At 44.9% G+C, this 16,397-nt stretch overlaps 3 protein-coding genes across 3 annotated transcripts; 2 read left to right on the forward strand and 1 right to left on the reverse strand.

Moving 5' to 3' along the window:
• PtA15_1A781 (uncharacterized protein) lies at window positions 1-885 on the forward strand (the record flags this gene model as incomplete). Its single annotated transcript, XM_053165844.1, has 4 exons — window positions 1-99; window positions 153-293; window positions 384-530; window positions 802-885. The coding sequence occupies 4 exons, from the start codon at window positions 1-3 to the stop codon at window positions 883-885; spliced, it is 471 nt and encodes a 156-aa protein (XP_053016995.1).
• A 5,523-nt stretch (window positions 886-6,408) lies between these two features.
• PtA15_1A782 (uncharacterized protein) lies at window positions 6,409-7,289 on the reverse strand (the record flags this gene model as incomplete). The annotated part of the gene is made up of 5 exons (XM_053165845.1): window positions 6,409-6,698; window positions 6,769-6,830; window positions 6,894-6,923; window positions 7,051-7,172; window positions 7,254-7,289. 5 exons carry the CDS (start codon window positions 7,287-7,289, stop codon window positions 6,409-6,411), a joined length of 540 nt encoding a protein of 179 aa, XP_053016996.1.
• Window positions 7,290-14,791: 7,502 nt separating this feature from the next.
• Window positions 14,792-15,218, forward strand: PtA15_1A783 (uncharacterized protein; the record flags this gene model as incomplete). The annotated part of the gene is made up of 2 exons (XM_053165846.1): window positions 14,792-14,983; window positions 15,057-15,218. 2 exons carry the CDS (start codon window positions 14,792-14,794, stop codon window positions 15,216-15,218), a joined length of 354 nt encoding a protein of 117 aa, XP_053016997.1.
• Between the last annotated feature and the right edge of the window lie 1,179 nt (window positions 15,219-16,397).

The raw sequence follows: 16,397 nt of genomic DNA on the forward strand, positions 1-16,397 counted from the left end.
ATGCTCCAAAAGGCGAAGATCACTTTGGCCACTGGCGATTCATTTATAGATGGCGAGGATCGTTTGCGCTTTGTTGGAAAGTTCATTCCAGTTGGAGAAGTGAGTTGGTCTTGATATTTAAGCTTTGAAAAGAGACTCATGGCCCCTCTCAGGCACACCAATTTGTCAGGCATCCAAGTGGCGATACTCCCCGCGCGAGTAAGAGTTACGCGGCTTCGTCAGGGACGTGGACTCGCGGGAAGACAATTTTCCAAGTAAACTTAATGACGGCGGACAACTCAGATACACCGCTCGTAGCGGGCCAACTTTATGCGATTGAGGGAGAGATAAAAGGAGTAAACTTTATGCGTGTTCCTAAGCTGACTTGGACGCCTGGTGATCAGAGGAACTCGAACCTCGAGCAACATCACACGGAATGGAGACGCGTCCAGGTTTCCGGTGTTGGGACTGTTGTTAAAATTAAGAGCAAGCCTTCCTGGCCAGACACGAGTGTCATTCTGGCGGATATTACCGTGGAGCATACAGGCGAGGTGCGGCGTCTGCTCTTTCTCTTTTGTAATTGTGCTGACGATTTCCAAAGCTGTCAAACAATGGAGTTTTCCGTGTGCGTTGTATATTAGGCTTGGCATCGGATGACTTCCCAAAAGGATTGAATTTATTCAACGGGAGTAAGATCGCGTATAAGGGGTCACTGGAGGGTTTTGGGAACAGTTCGTGTCGAATGATTGTTGAGGTGAATGACTATGATGGAATCTTTGGCAAAGTATTGCTGCATTGGGCTGACGCTTTCATGCTTTTCAGGTTACCCAGGTGACCGTTTCATCAGAGGATCTGCTGGATAATGATTCTGATGGGACGTCCAGCTTGCTGAATGTTGACTTTTGAAAATGTTTGTTTTCCTCGGAGGGTGTGGGTTGATTTGCTACTTGTAAAGTAGAAACCTTTTCTGCAGTGCGTTTTGCTGGGGGAATAAGTCATACTCCCGAGTCTTGTATTTCCAAAACACCTGTTGGTAATATGTTTAGCGCGCTCCCTCAGTCTTCTTTCTGTAACCATATCTTGTGGAGGAACTTAGCATTGATAAATTTGTAGTTGAGGTGTGTTACTTGCTGGGTACGCCTTGGTCCTAAATGAGCCCCTCCTGCTTGACTTTTGAACATTTTTGGATGTTTCTTGCCTGGGCCAACGGTTGTCAGTCGGAATTTTAACTGCTTGTGATTGTCTTCAAGGCAAGATCTACAGGGTTAGAAAGTCAGTTGCGCGGCGGCCTTCTCCTTGGTGTCAGCAGGGCTGACGGTGCGGGGTTTCCTGGTGTCGCCGCTGTTTCACTTTCTCCAACAACCCTCTGGGTGCGGCGGCGTAGCCGCCTTGGACTCTAGTTTACATAATATTACACTGCATGTTTCACAAACCTTGTGACACCTCCTTTGGAATTTCTTCATCAGAACTCCAAAATGTATTTTTACGGGATACAGCTTAGAGCATCCGCATTGGTGGCTAAGTTAGCCCGAGCTAATGCACTTAGCCACACCGGTCATCTGCATAGGGTCGGGCTAAGACCCGGCTAACTTACAAAAAAGCTAGAATCCTGGCTAGCTCAAGCTAAATCTAGCCGCGCCTAGCTTCTTGGCTAGGGAGCTGCCCAAGGTACTCTCCAATCAACAAGTTGGTGAAAGCGAAACCAAATGGAACAACAACAATAATGAACAACAACAAACACAAACAACCACAAAAACAAACAACAACAAAGACAAAAAACAAAAAAACAAACAACAAGAAAACAAACAACAAAAAAACAAACAACAACTTTGATTGGTCTTCTTGCTCTTGCTTGCTCGCAGTCAATGAATTGATTGCTGGTACTCTCCTGGATCAGTTTTGGTTGGTTGGTCTTCTTGCTCTTGCTCGCTTGCCGTTGATGGATTGATCTCATTTCTCTTGCTCGCTAGCTTGCACTCAATAGATTGATAATTGCTTGCTTGCACTCAATTGATTCTCCTTCTTCCTCTTGCTTGCCCGTTTCTTCTTCCCCACTAACCATCTTGGTTTTTTTTTTCTTTTTTTTTTTTTTCTTCATTGAACTCAATCAATATTCATTAGTATTCCTCACACCCACTATGTATATCCTACTCATCTTTTCATTTACAATTTTGCTTGTTCATGTGTATTTTCTAACAAGATGAAAGGAGACAAGGTGTTTTTATTACTGCAGAACAGGAATTGGATGTGTTATTCTTGCGAGTCAATGCTGGCAAAAACAATGTGGTTGATACCACTGAAGACAAGCTATGTGATTTAACTTAGCTGGATAGTAGCTCCAACCAATGCGGTTGCAGGGGTCTGGCTAGCGCTAGCTGGATCTTGGATGACTAAGTTAGCTTGTGCCAACTTGGCCACCAATGCAGATTCTCTTACAAGCCTTGTTTTACAATGCTGTATTCACCCAGAAAAGTATTCCAACTCAGGATTACACACAAATTTTACACACCTCAATGCCTCAATCACGTTGGATTTCCACCCACTTAAAAATATGTCCTTCCGCCTTCTATTGCCTCCTGCCTTCCGCCGACCTCATACGCCAGCTTCAAACTAACTCAACTAAGTCCCTCCCTTTGTGGAGGGGGGACGCCGTCCCGCAGGGACCCTCCGCCTCCTTCGGAGGTCGCTTCGCTCCCCCAATGGCGAAAAGGTTGACCTCGAAGACGTTTGGGTGCTGTTGTAGTGAGTAAACCAGCTGCAGTTACAAGCTGGCAATCACTGACGCTGCCTTCTGCACTCCTAGAACAAGCAAAAATGGCCTGGATGCCGCCTTCCAGGCATCCAATACCAACATGTGTGAACTTTCATGGGACTGGGTTTGTATTATGTAGCCCTTTGTTGTGAGTCTCAATTGCGCTCTCCAACAAAATTGCTCCCCAGACTGGCAGGATTTTGACGTTACTACGGCTTTTCCCCTCATTGTAAGTCATTATGAGCTAGCATTGAAGAGATGAAAGTCTCATCTGAGCTTCACTTCTTGTCCGCAGAGCTCCGGGATTGGATGCTACAAAGAAAGGTCCGCTGGCCATGCTGTCAAAGTCCTCGTCAACTCCCTTGCCCCAAAAGCAAAGGCACGGCACAACAGAAGCTGGTCAGAAATTAAGTCAGCTAATTTAGTCCCAAGTGATATTGTTGCTTTCAAGGTGGGTTCCTTCATTTGGGCGTACCAACAAGGGTGGGAAGTTACGTTACGGTAATAGAGGGCTAATTGGATACCGTAACTTTTTTTTAGTTATCCAAATTAGCCATTTGGGTAACGTAACATTTTTTTTGAGTAACGTAACGTGAAGTAGCTTTTTTTATTTTTGAGTTTTGGAGGTTTTGGATAACGTAACTTTTTTGGGGTGAAAATGTTTTGTTCAATGTTTTCAAAAAAGTGTTCATTGGAATAATGGTTTTAGCATAATGGTTGGTGCTTGCCTCTTGCCGGTTTTTTGACATGCAGGTAGTGGGTTCAATTCTCACTGTGCACCTATTTTGATCTGACACCCTGGGCAGAAACTGGCATCAGTGGCTGTTTTATATCAACTTGAGCCCAATACGCACTCATATCAAACAAAAAAACCCACCAATAGTCATTTCCCTTGGAAAGTTACGGCAAAGTTACCCAAACTTGGGCAAACTTGTAACATACCCCATTTTGTTGAAAAATTCTGGGTAACGTAACTAGAAAACAAACAGCCCTTTTTCTGTGGCAGATATCGTAACTAAAATTAAGGTATCTGTAACTACTGGGTAACATAAATTTGAAAGTTATGTTACAGTTACGTTCCCAATTACGGGTAACGTAACGGCCCACCCTTGGTACTAATCATGTACTCTTTGCTAGGTTTTCTGATTGTCCTCTTTTTCCAGATTGGTGATGTGGTGCCCGGAGATCGTTGTATGTACAACACAATTAATGTTAGACCAAGCCGCCTTGACCGGTGAATCGCTTCCAATTTACAAATCAGTCGGCCATCAATGTTTCGGATCCATCTACAAGCAGGAAAACACTGAATCCAGCAATTCAGGCACTTATTCCAGCGATTGAAGACCCTCCAACAGTGGAAGATCAGCAAATCAAGGCGGCGGCAGATAAGAAGGTACTTGAGGGGGCATCTTTGGAGGCCGCCAAGGTTTCCATGGCTCAAACGAAGCCCAAGAGTACTGCCAGTCGGCCCCAAGAGAGTGTCCGTGCGACACCTGGAGCGGAACAAGCAAGTGGTTGCAAACAAAAAGCCTCTGGGGAGTCAAGGCTTTGTAAAGCTAAATTTGGTTAGGGATGGTGGGGTTTGGCTATTGGGTATCCGTGGTCTCTTTTTTATTTTATTTTTCTCCATGTTTGGCGCTTTGAAATTTATCACCTGCAAATTTTTATATGGCTCGTAAATTTCACATTTTCTTTTGCCTGGTGAGAATTTTGCGACCGTTGTGAAGGCAAAAATACATCCCTTGTAAGTGAAGCCTTGTGAATTTGAAGTTTTTTGGCCCCACGCGCTATTTTGTGGGGCTTATTTTTTACAAGGGAGATCATTGTAATATAATCACTTGTGAAATTACATTTCAGTCTGTTGGACAAAAAAATTCCAAGGTATCTTTTAAAACTAGAGGCCAAGGTGGCTACGCCGCTGCAGGGGAATCAGCCTCTCATCACAACCTACCCCAAACAGTTTCCTCAACAAAAGGCTGGTACCCTGAGAAAATCATGTGCCTTCAGTTCAAGGATTCAACTCAAACAATTGTGGCCTCCAAAAGCACACTTTAAATTTTTATGTCAAGAGTGTGGCCTCAGCCAGCAATACTGGATTTCTGAACTTTGATTAATTCCAAAATATGATTCTTGAAAGCTTATTTAAAGGGGCAGGCTAAATCCACACCAAAAAATTACTTCATCCACTCCAAAAATGGAGTGAACAGTAGTCCACTCCAACTTTCATTGGAGTGAACCATAGCCTACTCCAAATTTTGTTGGAGTGAACAAAATTACACTCCAAAAAAGCCTGTTTTTTGGAGTGTACCCATGATGCACTCCAAAAATTTTGGAGTGAACCCAATTCCAATCCAAAAGTATTTTTTCAAGGGAGATTTTTTCATATTTTTTTTTGGAGTGCACAGATGTTTACTCCAAATTTATTGGAGTGGATTAAGGCTTCTCAAATTTTAAAAAAAAATGCAATTTGGAATCTGTATAATTGAAACTTGTAACTTTGAAAAATGTATTTTCCAAGTTCTTGGGATGCAGTACCAGGAAAACTTTATAGCAGTAGTATGCAGGTTACATGAATCAACCTAATTGAATCCCCCCTAATTTATTTCTGGTGAAGGTTTTAGTCATTGTAGAAACTGAAAGAATTGTACATACATCATTTTAGATGTATTTTAAATACACATATGATGCTGACATAAGGTTTTGTTCCTCTTTGAGAACCCTGAATTCTTTCACTAGAATATTGTGGAAAACCACTCCAATAAATTTGGAGTGAACGTCTGTGCACTCCAAAAAAATGCATCATTTTACTTTGGAAAAAATATTTTTGGAGTGGAATTGGGTTCACTCCAAAATTTTTGGAGTGCATCATGGGTACACTCCAAAAAACAGGCTTTTTTGGAGTGTAATTTTGTTCACTCCAACAAAATTTGGAGTAGACTATGGTTCACTCCAATGAAAGTTGGAGTGGACTACTGTTCACTCCATTTTTGGAGTGGATGAAGTAATTTTTTGGTGTGGATTTAGCCTGCCCCTATTTAAACCACACTTCTCATCTCAATTCAATTTATGCTTTGGATTACAGAAATGCACACAAAATTTCAGAGACAAAATCAAAGTATCTATGTCACTTGTAAAATAGCAAGTTTTATAAAACCATACAGCCTGAGAGTATTGCTGCGTTATTATTTGAGACCAGTGCGTGGGGCTTGGCAGCGCGGCAGGCCTGGTTAACCTTGCACATGGTCTTGCGGCGACGGACACTGGAGAGCTCCCGGGCAAGCTTGGCTAGGGGCGAGCAGTGGCACTTTGTTTGCTAGCTGGGCTGCCATTTTCAGATGGACCGTTGCATGGGCCATGTTGAAGAGCAGGTTCATCTGGCCCAGCAGGTACAACATGCCCAGCCTCCACAGGACAAAAAAAAGCATCAGCCAAGAGGGAGATTGTTTTCGAGACAGAGAAGACATATGTAAACACAGGCAAATTGTTGAAAGGCTAGGTTGTACTTGTAGGCACCCACGGCTTGGTACCAATCCTTGCAGGTCTGTTACTCCATGCCAATTGAACCAGGCAAGATAGTATCTGAGCAGTGTGGCGTTCTCAAAGTCTCTGAAGTCAAGCAAGGGGTCTTTGGGGTGATAGGAGGGGAAGGTGCCAGTGGCAAAGAGGTCGCCGCAGAGCTAAATGGCCTCGGCGCCGGCGGTGAAGAGTTCGCCGATCTTTTCTTTTTTTTTTCTTTGTTGGTGATAAGGGGAAGATGGATTACCGTAGTCATCCCATTCCTGTTTGCTGAGGACACGGATGTCTCTGAGGATGAGGTTATCTATATCAATTGAGAAGCCACCGTAGTCTAGAGAGGGCAGAGGAAGGGCAACAGTGGATTGATGGCGTACAGCTCTGGTCAATAAGAGTGATTGTCGCCTAGCCTTGTCCACCAACCAGATTCCGGGGATGGTCATGACTACATTGACTGCGGCCAATACAAGACAACGGTCAGCCAGGGTGCTTTCTCATGAACTTTCTAAAAGAGGATTGGATACTCACGACATTGGTAATGATCATGATGGTGAAGGCGTTCTGGATCACACTGTTTTTGAAGAAACTGTGGAAGAACTCAAAAGTCAAGACCTGGTCATATGTAGTAGGCAAATGACACACGGCTTACGTTGTGCCGTAGTAGAAGATGAATTTGATCCTAAAAGAAGATAGAGAGAGGCAAGGTTAGTGAAAGAGTCTAGACAAGCAAGAGATTGATAAGTGGGTGATTCACCCGGTGAGCTGTTGGAGGGCTTGAGTACCCATATCAGTCAGCGTCCTGAGACAGGATAGAGAGGAGTCTGGAGAGCAACTTCTTGGCCTCTTCTTCGCGGCCCTTGAGGATCAAGTACTTGGGCGACTCGGGCAGGATGTATAGTCCGAGGGACAAGATGAATGTCCTGACAAACTGCAATCCAAAGATGGGTTAGCATTTGATGGGTGGCACGACGGAGGAGGAAGGTGTGGGTTTACCTGGATGCCAATGGACTTCTAGGTGAATTTGGTGGCTGAAGTATTTGAACATGATGGATAGGAAATGAGTCAGTAGGTCGCTCACGTCCGCTGTTGCACTTGCGCAGTTTGATGGGGGAATATTTGGTGGCCCCCCTGTGCGTAACCGCTGGGGGTCATCCTCTCACTGCTTTTTGACCTTGCTAGACAAGGATGGGCAGTGGGCCACAGTGCATCAGCTTGCTGATGTTGGGTGGCAGGTTTTGGACTGCTGTTTTGTTGTACTACTTGTGCTAATTTTTTTTGTAGCTGCTATAGTTGCTGGGGGAAACTCTGGTAGTTTTTTTGGTGCCACTTGTAAGGGGGAAACCCTTGATTTTTTTTTTTTTTGTGATTTTGTGATTTTGTAGGGGGAACCCTTGAAGTTTTGTTCCACGATTTACAGGCTTTAATATACTTGGATGCTTGTTTTACAATGGTAGAAAATATGGGAGGAGGTGTGGAAAATTATGAATGCCTCCCAGCTTGTGATAATTTCACAATGGATGCAATTTACAAGGCTTATGACTTGTAAAAGAAGGTTTGTAAAATTCTACACCCCCGTTGTTTAGTGTACCACGCTGCAGATAAACCGGCACACAAACCATTGTGATAGTAACTTGGCTGTTGAGATGATACTTGTGCCCGGCCTGGGCAGGATAGTACATGCAAGAAAAAATTAGCAGGCATAGTGTTTACATGGTCCCAATCATGGCAATGAAGCTTTGCCTTGATCACTCATATTCATCAAGGCAAAGCTTCATTGCATTAGCCCAAACTAAATAGGGGACCATCAGATATAATAACCAAAAAGCCGCGCCAGAGTTGACCCACACTTCAGTAACTTTCTTATCCCCATCTATTTTCTTTTTCATTGCCCCACATACCTCATTGCTATTGCATCACAAATCTTGTACCCTCAACCAAAATATCATCTTTGTGAAGAAATGGGTGATATGTTCAAATGCCTCCAATGCAATAAGTGGTCCAACACTAAGCATTTCCAGAACCATTGCTTTGATTATATTGTGTCCCATATGCAAAGTGCCCCTTCACAAACAGTGCTCTCCTCCCGTCCTGTCCCCTCCAGATCACTTAGAAGCATTCAACCAAGCCATATCCGTACCGCAGGCCCTTCTCACTTGCTGATTTCCCGCCGTATTTCCTCCACACAACTTCAAGACACCGGAATGCGGATTTTCTACAAGGGTTTGGCCAAAGAGGCACGCGCGGCTAAAAAACAGGAAGCTTCCGTTCCAAAAAGTAGAAGGTCTAGTTCGTCTACCACTGATGCAAAGCAGTAGAGAATCTGCCATTGGACCCGCGGCAGGTACCTCTGGCACCCGCCCCGCACCCGCGCGCGGGTGCCGGGTGCGGGTGCGGGAGCCCCAGCTCCCCTGGATGCGGCGGAGTTTGGGTTGTCCAGACGAAGATGCTACAGCATAGCCTTGTTGTCCGGGAGGAATCCCTTCCAGGAGACGAGGCTGTTGTAGCCTTGTTGTCCGGGAGGAATCCCTCCCGGGAGACAAGGCTGTTGTTGAAAAGATTGGAGCAACTGAAATACATTGCTTTAATTTAAACTCCGGTATTTACAAGTTTACTTTGACTAAGTAAAATGAGAGAGGAAACACTTTTACCTGAAAGCAGCAGAAAGCGTTGCTGGGTTCGGAGTAAAAGGTTTTTCTTTTCTTAATGTTTGAGCTGGAGCAATGGGAAAGTGATAGGACAAGTCTAATAGGTTTGTTACGCCTTATCCTTGTTCTGTTTCTTCTGAATCTTAAACTCACCAAAGCAGGGACTAGTTGTTCAAATAACTTAGTCTTATCCTGTCGGTACGGATGAGCTACGGCTATTTCTGTGTTGTTGAGCAATGTTTGCCTTTCTTTGTCTGCAGAATCTCAGAGAGATGACTGCTACCTTTCTCAGTGCTGGCCGTAATCCTGGCTAGGAGTGAGTCTTGTGCCTGATTCCCGATACAATGCGCGAGGGGTCTGTTGAGTGTAAAAGTTGGTTAGCTTGTTACAAGTCCAACTTTTAGCTCTGCTTGCTTACGTACCCGGAGGCTTTCTTTGGTCTTCCTTTTTCCCTTCCGGTTTCCGTTGCGGTTGCCGTGTCTATGCATGACCGAGCGGTGCTTGTCAGCTATGGTTTAGGTTAGGGTTTTGGCTGGACTGCTAGAGGGGCTTACCTCTTTGTGCAGCTGGGTTCTGGGTTGGTTCTGTCCGCGCGAGCTCTCTGTTAGATTGCTGCATGTGGTCTGGGTTTTGTTCTAACCGCGCTAACTTCCGCGGGGGTTGTTGCGGGTCCGGGGCTATAATCTCACAGTTGTAGCCTCGTCGTCCGGGGGGATCCCTTCCGGTAGACGAGGCTGTTGTAGCCTCGTTGTCCGGATCCCTTGCGGAGGACAAGATACAGCCTCGTCGTCCGCAAGTGAACCCTTGCGGACAACAAGATACAGCCTCGTCGTCCGCAAGGGATCACTTGCGAGCAACGAGGCTGTTGTAGCCTCGTCGTCCCCGGATCCCTTGCGAGCGACGAGGCTGTTGTAGCCTCGTCGTCCTCGGATCCCTTGCGGACGACAAGACGACAACAGCCTTGTCTCCCGGAAGGGATCCTTTACGGCGGCACCCGCCGGTACACCGCCGGTACACCCGCTGCACCCGCCGGCAGGTGCCGGGTACGGGTGCGGGTGCCTATTTTTCAGGTAAAACGGGTGCGGCACCCGGGTGCCGCTGGCACCCGGGTTCAACGGCAGATTCTCTACCAAGCCCCCATGCTGACACTTTTTCTCATGCTGATCCAATGACCTTGCACACCTCCCATAAAATTAGACACACTCATGACATGTCAAGCCATCATGCCATAAACATCATGCACAGGCCCAGCCTCCTGCGACCAAAATTTGATATTCAGGCCCTGTTTGGAGCCAATATAAATATAGGTGATATAATCATTTGTAAATTCAATAAAAAATACAAAACTCAACATAAAGAATCCAATTTTTTTTGTAGGAAACCTAAAGTACTGGTCTCATCAACTATGAAGTCAGAATTAACTGATTCAGCCATCTTCAGCACCATAATACCATTATATTGCTTTGTTTTGGTCAAAAGTGATATAATGGTACTATAGTACTGAATATGGCTGAATGTGAGCCTGAGTCTCTATAGTGACAGCAGGACACAAGAAAAAAAGGGGAATATTTGGATTTCTTTGGATAAAGAAAATACAAATATAAGAGAGAGAGAGAAAGAGAGAGAGAGAAACTGAGCAGGATCAAGATAAGCAGATATTCAAGATTTATTCTGGTGGGAATGCACATCCACTGGCAATGCTACCTCTTCAGAAGAGTGCTGCCAAGCTGTACTAGAGAGTGCTACAGCCTCCTCTCACCAAAGAAACGTGGAGGGTCTCTGGATTAGACAAGTTTAATCCAGCCACAATTTTTTAGCTTCCTTCAGGATAGTCAAGGTTCTTTAAAGGGAAACCTATGTGATTTGTTTCTTACAAAAACCACAGAAAAAGAATCAGGGTAAGCAGGGACAGCCCTGTGATGAAGGATAAGGCAAAGGCCAGCAAAGAAGAGCAGATCAAGCAGACACAGAGTTGTACCTCTGAGATAAACAAGGTTCAGTGAAAGAGTCTACTTACTGTCAATATCCTAGGTGCCTGTGACAGTAGGTATACTGGGAGTGTGGTAATCTCTTTGGTGGTGATCCTGGGGTTATCTGGGGTGTGGTTCTGGTGTGCTGAAGTCTCTGTATCCGCCTCAGGCAAGGGGGATCCAGACTACAGAAATTTTCACAGTTTGCTTATGTAATTTACATATGTACATGTGGTTTGGCGCGCCTGGTAGCGCTGACACGTCACAACTGGGCATGCGCGCCACAACTCAATAACTCAGGGAAGCAGTGTAGTTACAAAGAATTGGTAAGTTGTAACTAGGGTTAAAATTGCATGTGGAAACAGAATATGAAGTCAAAACAAGGTTATCTCATAAGATGAAAAAGATATGAAGTAATTCATATGTAAAAAGTAGAAAAAGGCAGACTTTAGGTCAGCTGAGTTGACTCTAAGGCTGACACTGAATCAGTTGAATCTGACTTCATAATTGAAGAGCCAAGTATTGTAGGTCGCCTAGAAAAAATATTTGGAGGCTTTATGTTGAATTTTGTAGTTTTCATTGAATTAACCAATGATTATATCACCCATATTTATATTGTCTCCAAACGGGGCCTCAGATCAGATATGTTTTGCACTACAGGAACCAAGCAGCCGGGAGATATTGGAAAACTTTTAGCTATCATAGACAAGGACATTGGAGCAGTGAAACACACAGCACAATTAGAGAAGAAAACCTAGTCTATATGCTTATGAGCCCGGAGGGTGAGGTAGAAGCACCCCTTGAGGTGCTGATTGGCCTGGCATTGCCAGCTGATGAATCTCCTGAGTTATGATGGGTGGCAGGGTTGGCTGAAACTTAATTAGAATTGCAGAGTGCTTGAAGTTTCTCTGTGATTTTTTCAAGACTGTACGCTGTGAATTTAGAGATTTCTTGCTGCTCAAATACACTTATGGTGTTCCAATACTGTTGGCTGTAGCAATCAAGAGGCAAACTTTGAGGCACCACCAGGACCCCTTTTGTTATTTTCATTACACAATGAGCCCACTCTGACATTATAGTACAACCAAGCCATGTAGATAAGAAGAATCAACAACCCCTTACAATTGATGCTTCAAGCACATCAGTAATCACATTCTCTAGATCTAAAAACAGCATCCAGAATGAATTGGAAACCTTGCGCGAAGCAACCTGACAGGCTGTTCAGTGTTTATGTACTCTTGAGGAATGATTGGTTTAGGGAGGCATGACCATCTGAGTGTGTGGGCATTCAAGCAAGCTTTTAATGCTCATCTCTTCCAGTCAGAAGTGCGGAAAAATTATAGCTGTGAATCTTTGGTAATTCTTGACAAACAGTCAGAGCATTCATACATGTTGTATGAAGTTGCATAACATGGTTTACATGACACTAGTTCACAATAAACAATGACTGATCAACATGTTTTAGGTTACAGTCAAACTTCTCATGAGGTTAAAAGTAAAACAGAGGTTATGAGTGATATGAATTACACACCAGTACATACCTCAGATGGAATTAGAGCCAGGAACTTTCTGAAGAGTGCCACAGATTCCTCTCTGGTGTATGAACATCCCATCAAAACATACCCCAAGACAAATTTATCAACTCAAGCGGCCCGTACCACCCACAAAAGAAAATCCAAAGCAGATCAACCCAAGGCACGCAAATCAGCCGCCTGGGCACTTGGGGGGACCATTGCAACCAAACCCATAAGGGGGTCAACCAGCCTTGATGAAGAAGTGGACGCCCTCTGTCACCCTGTCAGTAAGTCAATCACCATGAAGCCCAATGGCTGGATCACTGCTAGACAACTGCATCTCTTCAATTTCAATGAATCACTGCCACCAGGAGCATCTCATCAACCTTTTAAGATCAGCAAGTACATCAGAGCCGTCACTTTCCCCTTTGATATACAAGTAGATAAAAGTAAGAATATGTTGCAGGGTAGTAGCCGACAATCTCTCCTTGCACATGTCCGCTGTTTCAAAAATTAACGGGAGGTCATCAACAAATGGGTTACCAAGTTTTGATATTTAGATTCCCAACCCAATTTATATAATCATGCCACCAATGCCATTACCTATGGTGGGTTTGGCCTAATCCTTGCTGAATTCAAGGATCTCATCAACAATCAACTTGAGGGACAGCTTTGGCTTAAGGGCATTCAGATAGAAGTAAGTGGTTGCAAATGATTACATATTATCCAAGTTTCTCAAATCCACAAAAATGTGGAAACCTAGATCTAAGTTTTGGTGTATTTTGAATTTAGAAAGAACACAACAGAAGAGCACACAATTTGTACAATACAGGCAGCCATTGAAAATATCCCCAAAGACCCAAAGGCCCTATGGATGACCCTCCAGCTGTGCTAGAGCAACAAGCAAAAAAGGGCCAGTTGTGAAAGACTCTGTGAAAGAGCCGTCAAAGAGGGGCCTAATCAAGCAACTAGGGGGCTTCCAGGGAGGGGGCGGACAAAACCAAAACCCCTGGGGACATTCCTGCTGGACATGGTGGCTCCTTATATACAGCCATTCCCAAAAAGCTTGGCTTTGTTGGAAGGAATTTCCACCCAAACTTTGTCTTGGATTTGCCAATAATCACTGGCAAGGTTGGACATATGTATATTCATGCCCACCTCATTCTTATATGCAGGGTGCATATACAGCAGCCAGATGCCCTCAATCATCTCCTTCCTTTCATTTTTTCCTAATTCTGAGTTCAGAATCAAGCGATTTGGCTGATTTTACCCTGCATGGCACACTGATCCTGTTCGCGAGGTTGGATGGTGCTGGTCCTAGCGGCCAGCGTGTTTTTTTTCCGCTACCGAACGGCTTGATTGGTGGGCTCCTGCAAGCGACTGCGCTCGCAGGTCTGGATATCATGTGCCCAACCTTGATGTTGGATGCACATACATTGGCAAATCCAGAAGGAATTTCCAGTGGAAATTCCTTCCAAAGAAGCCAACCTTTTTCGGAATGGCTGTGCCCGCTTCAACCTCTTCCTGAAGGGTAGATTATATCCGGCCGCACTCTTTGCCATGGCTATGTCGTTACCAGCCCAAGCCTCAACTCAACGACATGGACAAAACCAGCTCTGACAAACCATCTCCGCCGCCTCAGCCATTCTTCTTCAATCCAGCCACCACCAACACAACTCAGGGCAGGCAGGACCGGTCATTGAGAGCTGTATCCCTTGATAACCGGTGTAAAGCTCAAAAGTGTTCCTGGGAACCTTTTGCTGAGTGCGGAAAGGGATGAATGAGGTTACCTCTGCCTTTCCTGGGTCACTAGACACTAAAACAAGCCCCCCAATCTATGCTTGGAAGGTTTAATGTAGTGATAGTGAAGGTGTATCAAAAGATAGCCTACTTTGAGCAGGTGGCTTTATGGTGATGTAGCTGATGTGTAAGTGTTGTAATGAAGTTGTAATTTGTACGTAAGGGTGTAAAACCACAATATAGAGTGGTGCTAATACTGTAGAGTGAGCAAGTATTGTACTTTTATGGACTACATGCTCAGCACCTCTACCTCTTTGCCCCTGGCCAACTTAATCAGCTGAATGCAAGCAGGCCTCTACTACGTGGTCCAAAGCTCTTCTTGCTCCAAATCTCCACTTGCTTCATTTGGTCTAGCGTTCAACCAAAGGTATTTGCATTGTTGTCTCAGCTGATCTATCGTGCATGTCTACTTCAAGCATTATATCTCAGGAAGAATTGTGTTCCTGATTTTTGAATTGACGACCGTGTTATATCTGGAAGAATTTGGAAACCCCTCGATGACTAGAGTGTTGTTTGTCTGAGGTATATTCTTTCTAATCACGTCAATTTTTTGGGGGGGTGGATTGTACTGATAAGAAAGGGCTCTCGACCACATTCAGTTTCAATCTTCAGCGCTCCATGAGACACGATATCATTTTTTATACTTTCCGTCGTCTTCTCAGGGACTCGCAATCTCCAAGGCTACGAAAGGTCAAGCTCACTGTAATAGACGCCGACGGCCTGCTCCGCAATAAACTCGTCTCGGCCACCAATCTGCTGTCGGCTATTAAGAGCGAAAGGCTTGGCTGGTGCCGTGTCCCCTTTGACTGGGTAAGAAACCTCATCTTCCGCTCCAAGCATTGCCAATTTTCTTAACAAAAAAACATATTTTTTTAACTGGTAGGACATCAATGACCGTACATACAACCCAGACCTGACAATATCAAACAGCCAGAACGGCTACCGAGACTTGACAGCCCGCATGGATTTGGAGACATACAGATGCGTACCCTGGGAGCCCCTTGATCTGAGATGCCCGGACAACGGCTTTGGAACCCTGTTCTGATTGACTTCTTCAGCCCTGGCGATCTCCAGGCGACGCTGTGCGCTTGTCCGCGAGGACCGATGAAAACCGTCCTGGAGAGGCTCAGAGACCCGGGTGTCAAGCCTCTGGCCGACGTTGGGAGACGTGTTTCCGAAGTCCCCCCCCCCCTGCTCAGTAAGCGGCAGAGTTCATTGCAGGCCTGATGTTTTGTTTGGCAGACATTGTCCCATGTCTCATCTTGACTAACAATGGTTACAAGCAAATGGTCGAGGGCTCCTGAGCGGCTCAGGTCAGCTGGGGCCTCGACAGTCGACTGGCCCCTCTCCAAATCATTGCACTCCTCAACTGCGACTCCAAAGCTTCCCGACGCAAGGTCCGAGTTGCGGGTGCGGACATGAACCCCTCCAGTCTTGGCTTTCTCCGGTCTTGCTCCTAACAAGCAATCCTGGCCGCTGTTTTGGCTGTCCACATTGCGCTCTCGCTGTGATCTTAACCACAGGCTTCTACAGGATCCGAACCCACCTGTGGCTGAAATTCTTTCTGTCGGTCTCGGCCTCGTCAAGCTCAGAGCCCAACAAGCCAAGGGTATCAAGCGCCTTGCCAAGCACATTGCACAAGGCCACTTGACGACTCTGGGCATAGGATATGTCAACCTTTTTGGTGCATCTGAAGTCAGAACCTCCATCATCCTGATTCTCTACTGGAGCTCTAACCCTTCCGTCTCCCCAACCCGCTCTCACACGCCATATCCTTTGATTGATAGATATGTAATTGGCATGCCTGTTTGGATAGCCTTCATGGTCTTCCCACTAGCATTTACTTTGGTTGGGTTAATGATGTGGATCATGGCCCCTCTTGCTCATATTATGCTATCACTCAAAATCCTGAACTCCTGACATGTACAGTGGGTGCGCTATAACTTTTGGCGCACCATTTTTTAATTTTTGAGGTGTTAAGGTTCCATTTTATTTCTCAGGAGGTCAAGGAGAAAGATGTAAAAGACCTTATAATTACACAGCAAGTAGAAGAAAAGAAAAAACATGATTAAATTATCAGCAAATGTTCAACTTGCTGGATATTTTTTCAAAAAATATGAGAGAATCAGGAGGGTATGCAGAGGGAGTTGGGAGGAATGAAGATGAAAGGAAACATTCAGAATTTTTATTTTTAGGCTTTTGAGCTGTTGACCACCAGATTAAT

The sequence above is a fragment of the Puccinia triticina genome, chromosome 1A (assembly GCF_026914185.1).
Source record: "Puccinia triticina chromosome 1A, complete sequence".
Classification (NCBI taxonomy): domain Eukaryota; kingdom Fungi; phylum Basidiomycota; class Pucciniomycetes; order Pucciniales; family Pucciniaceae; genus Puccinia; species Puccinia triticina.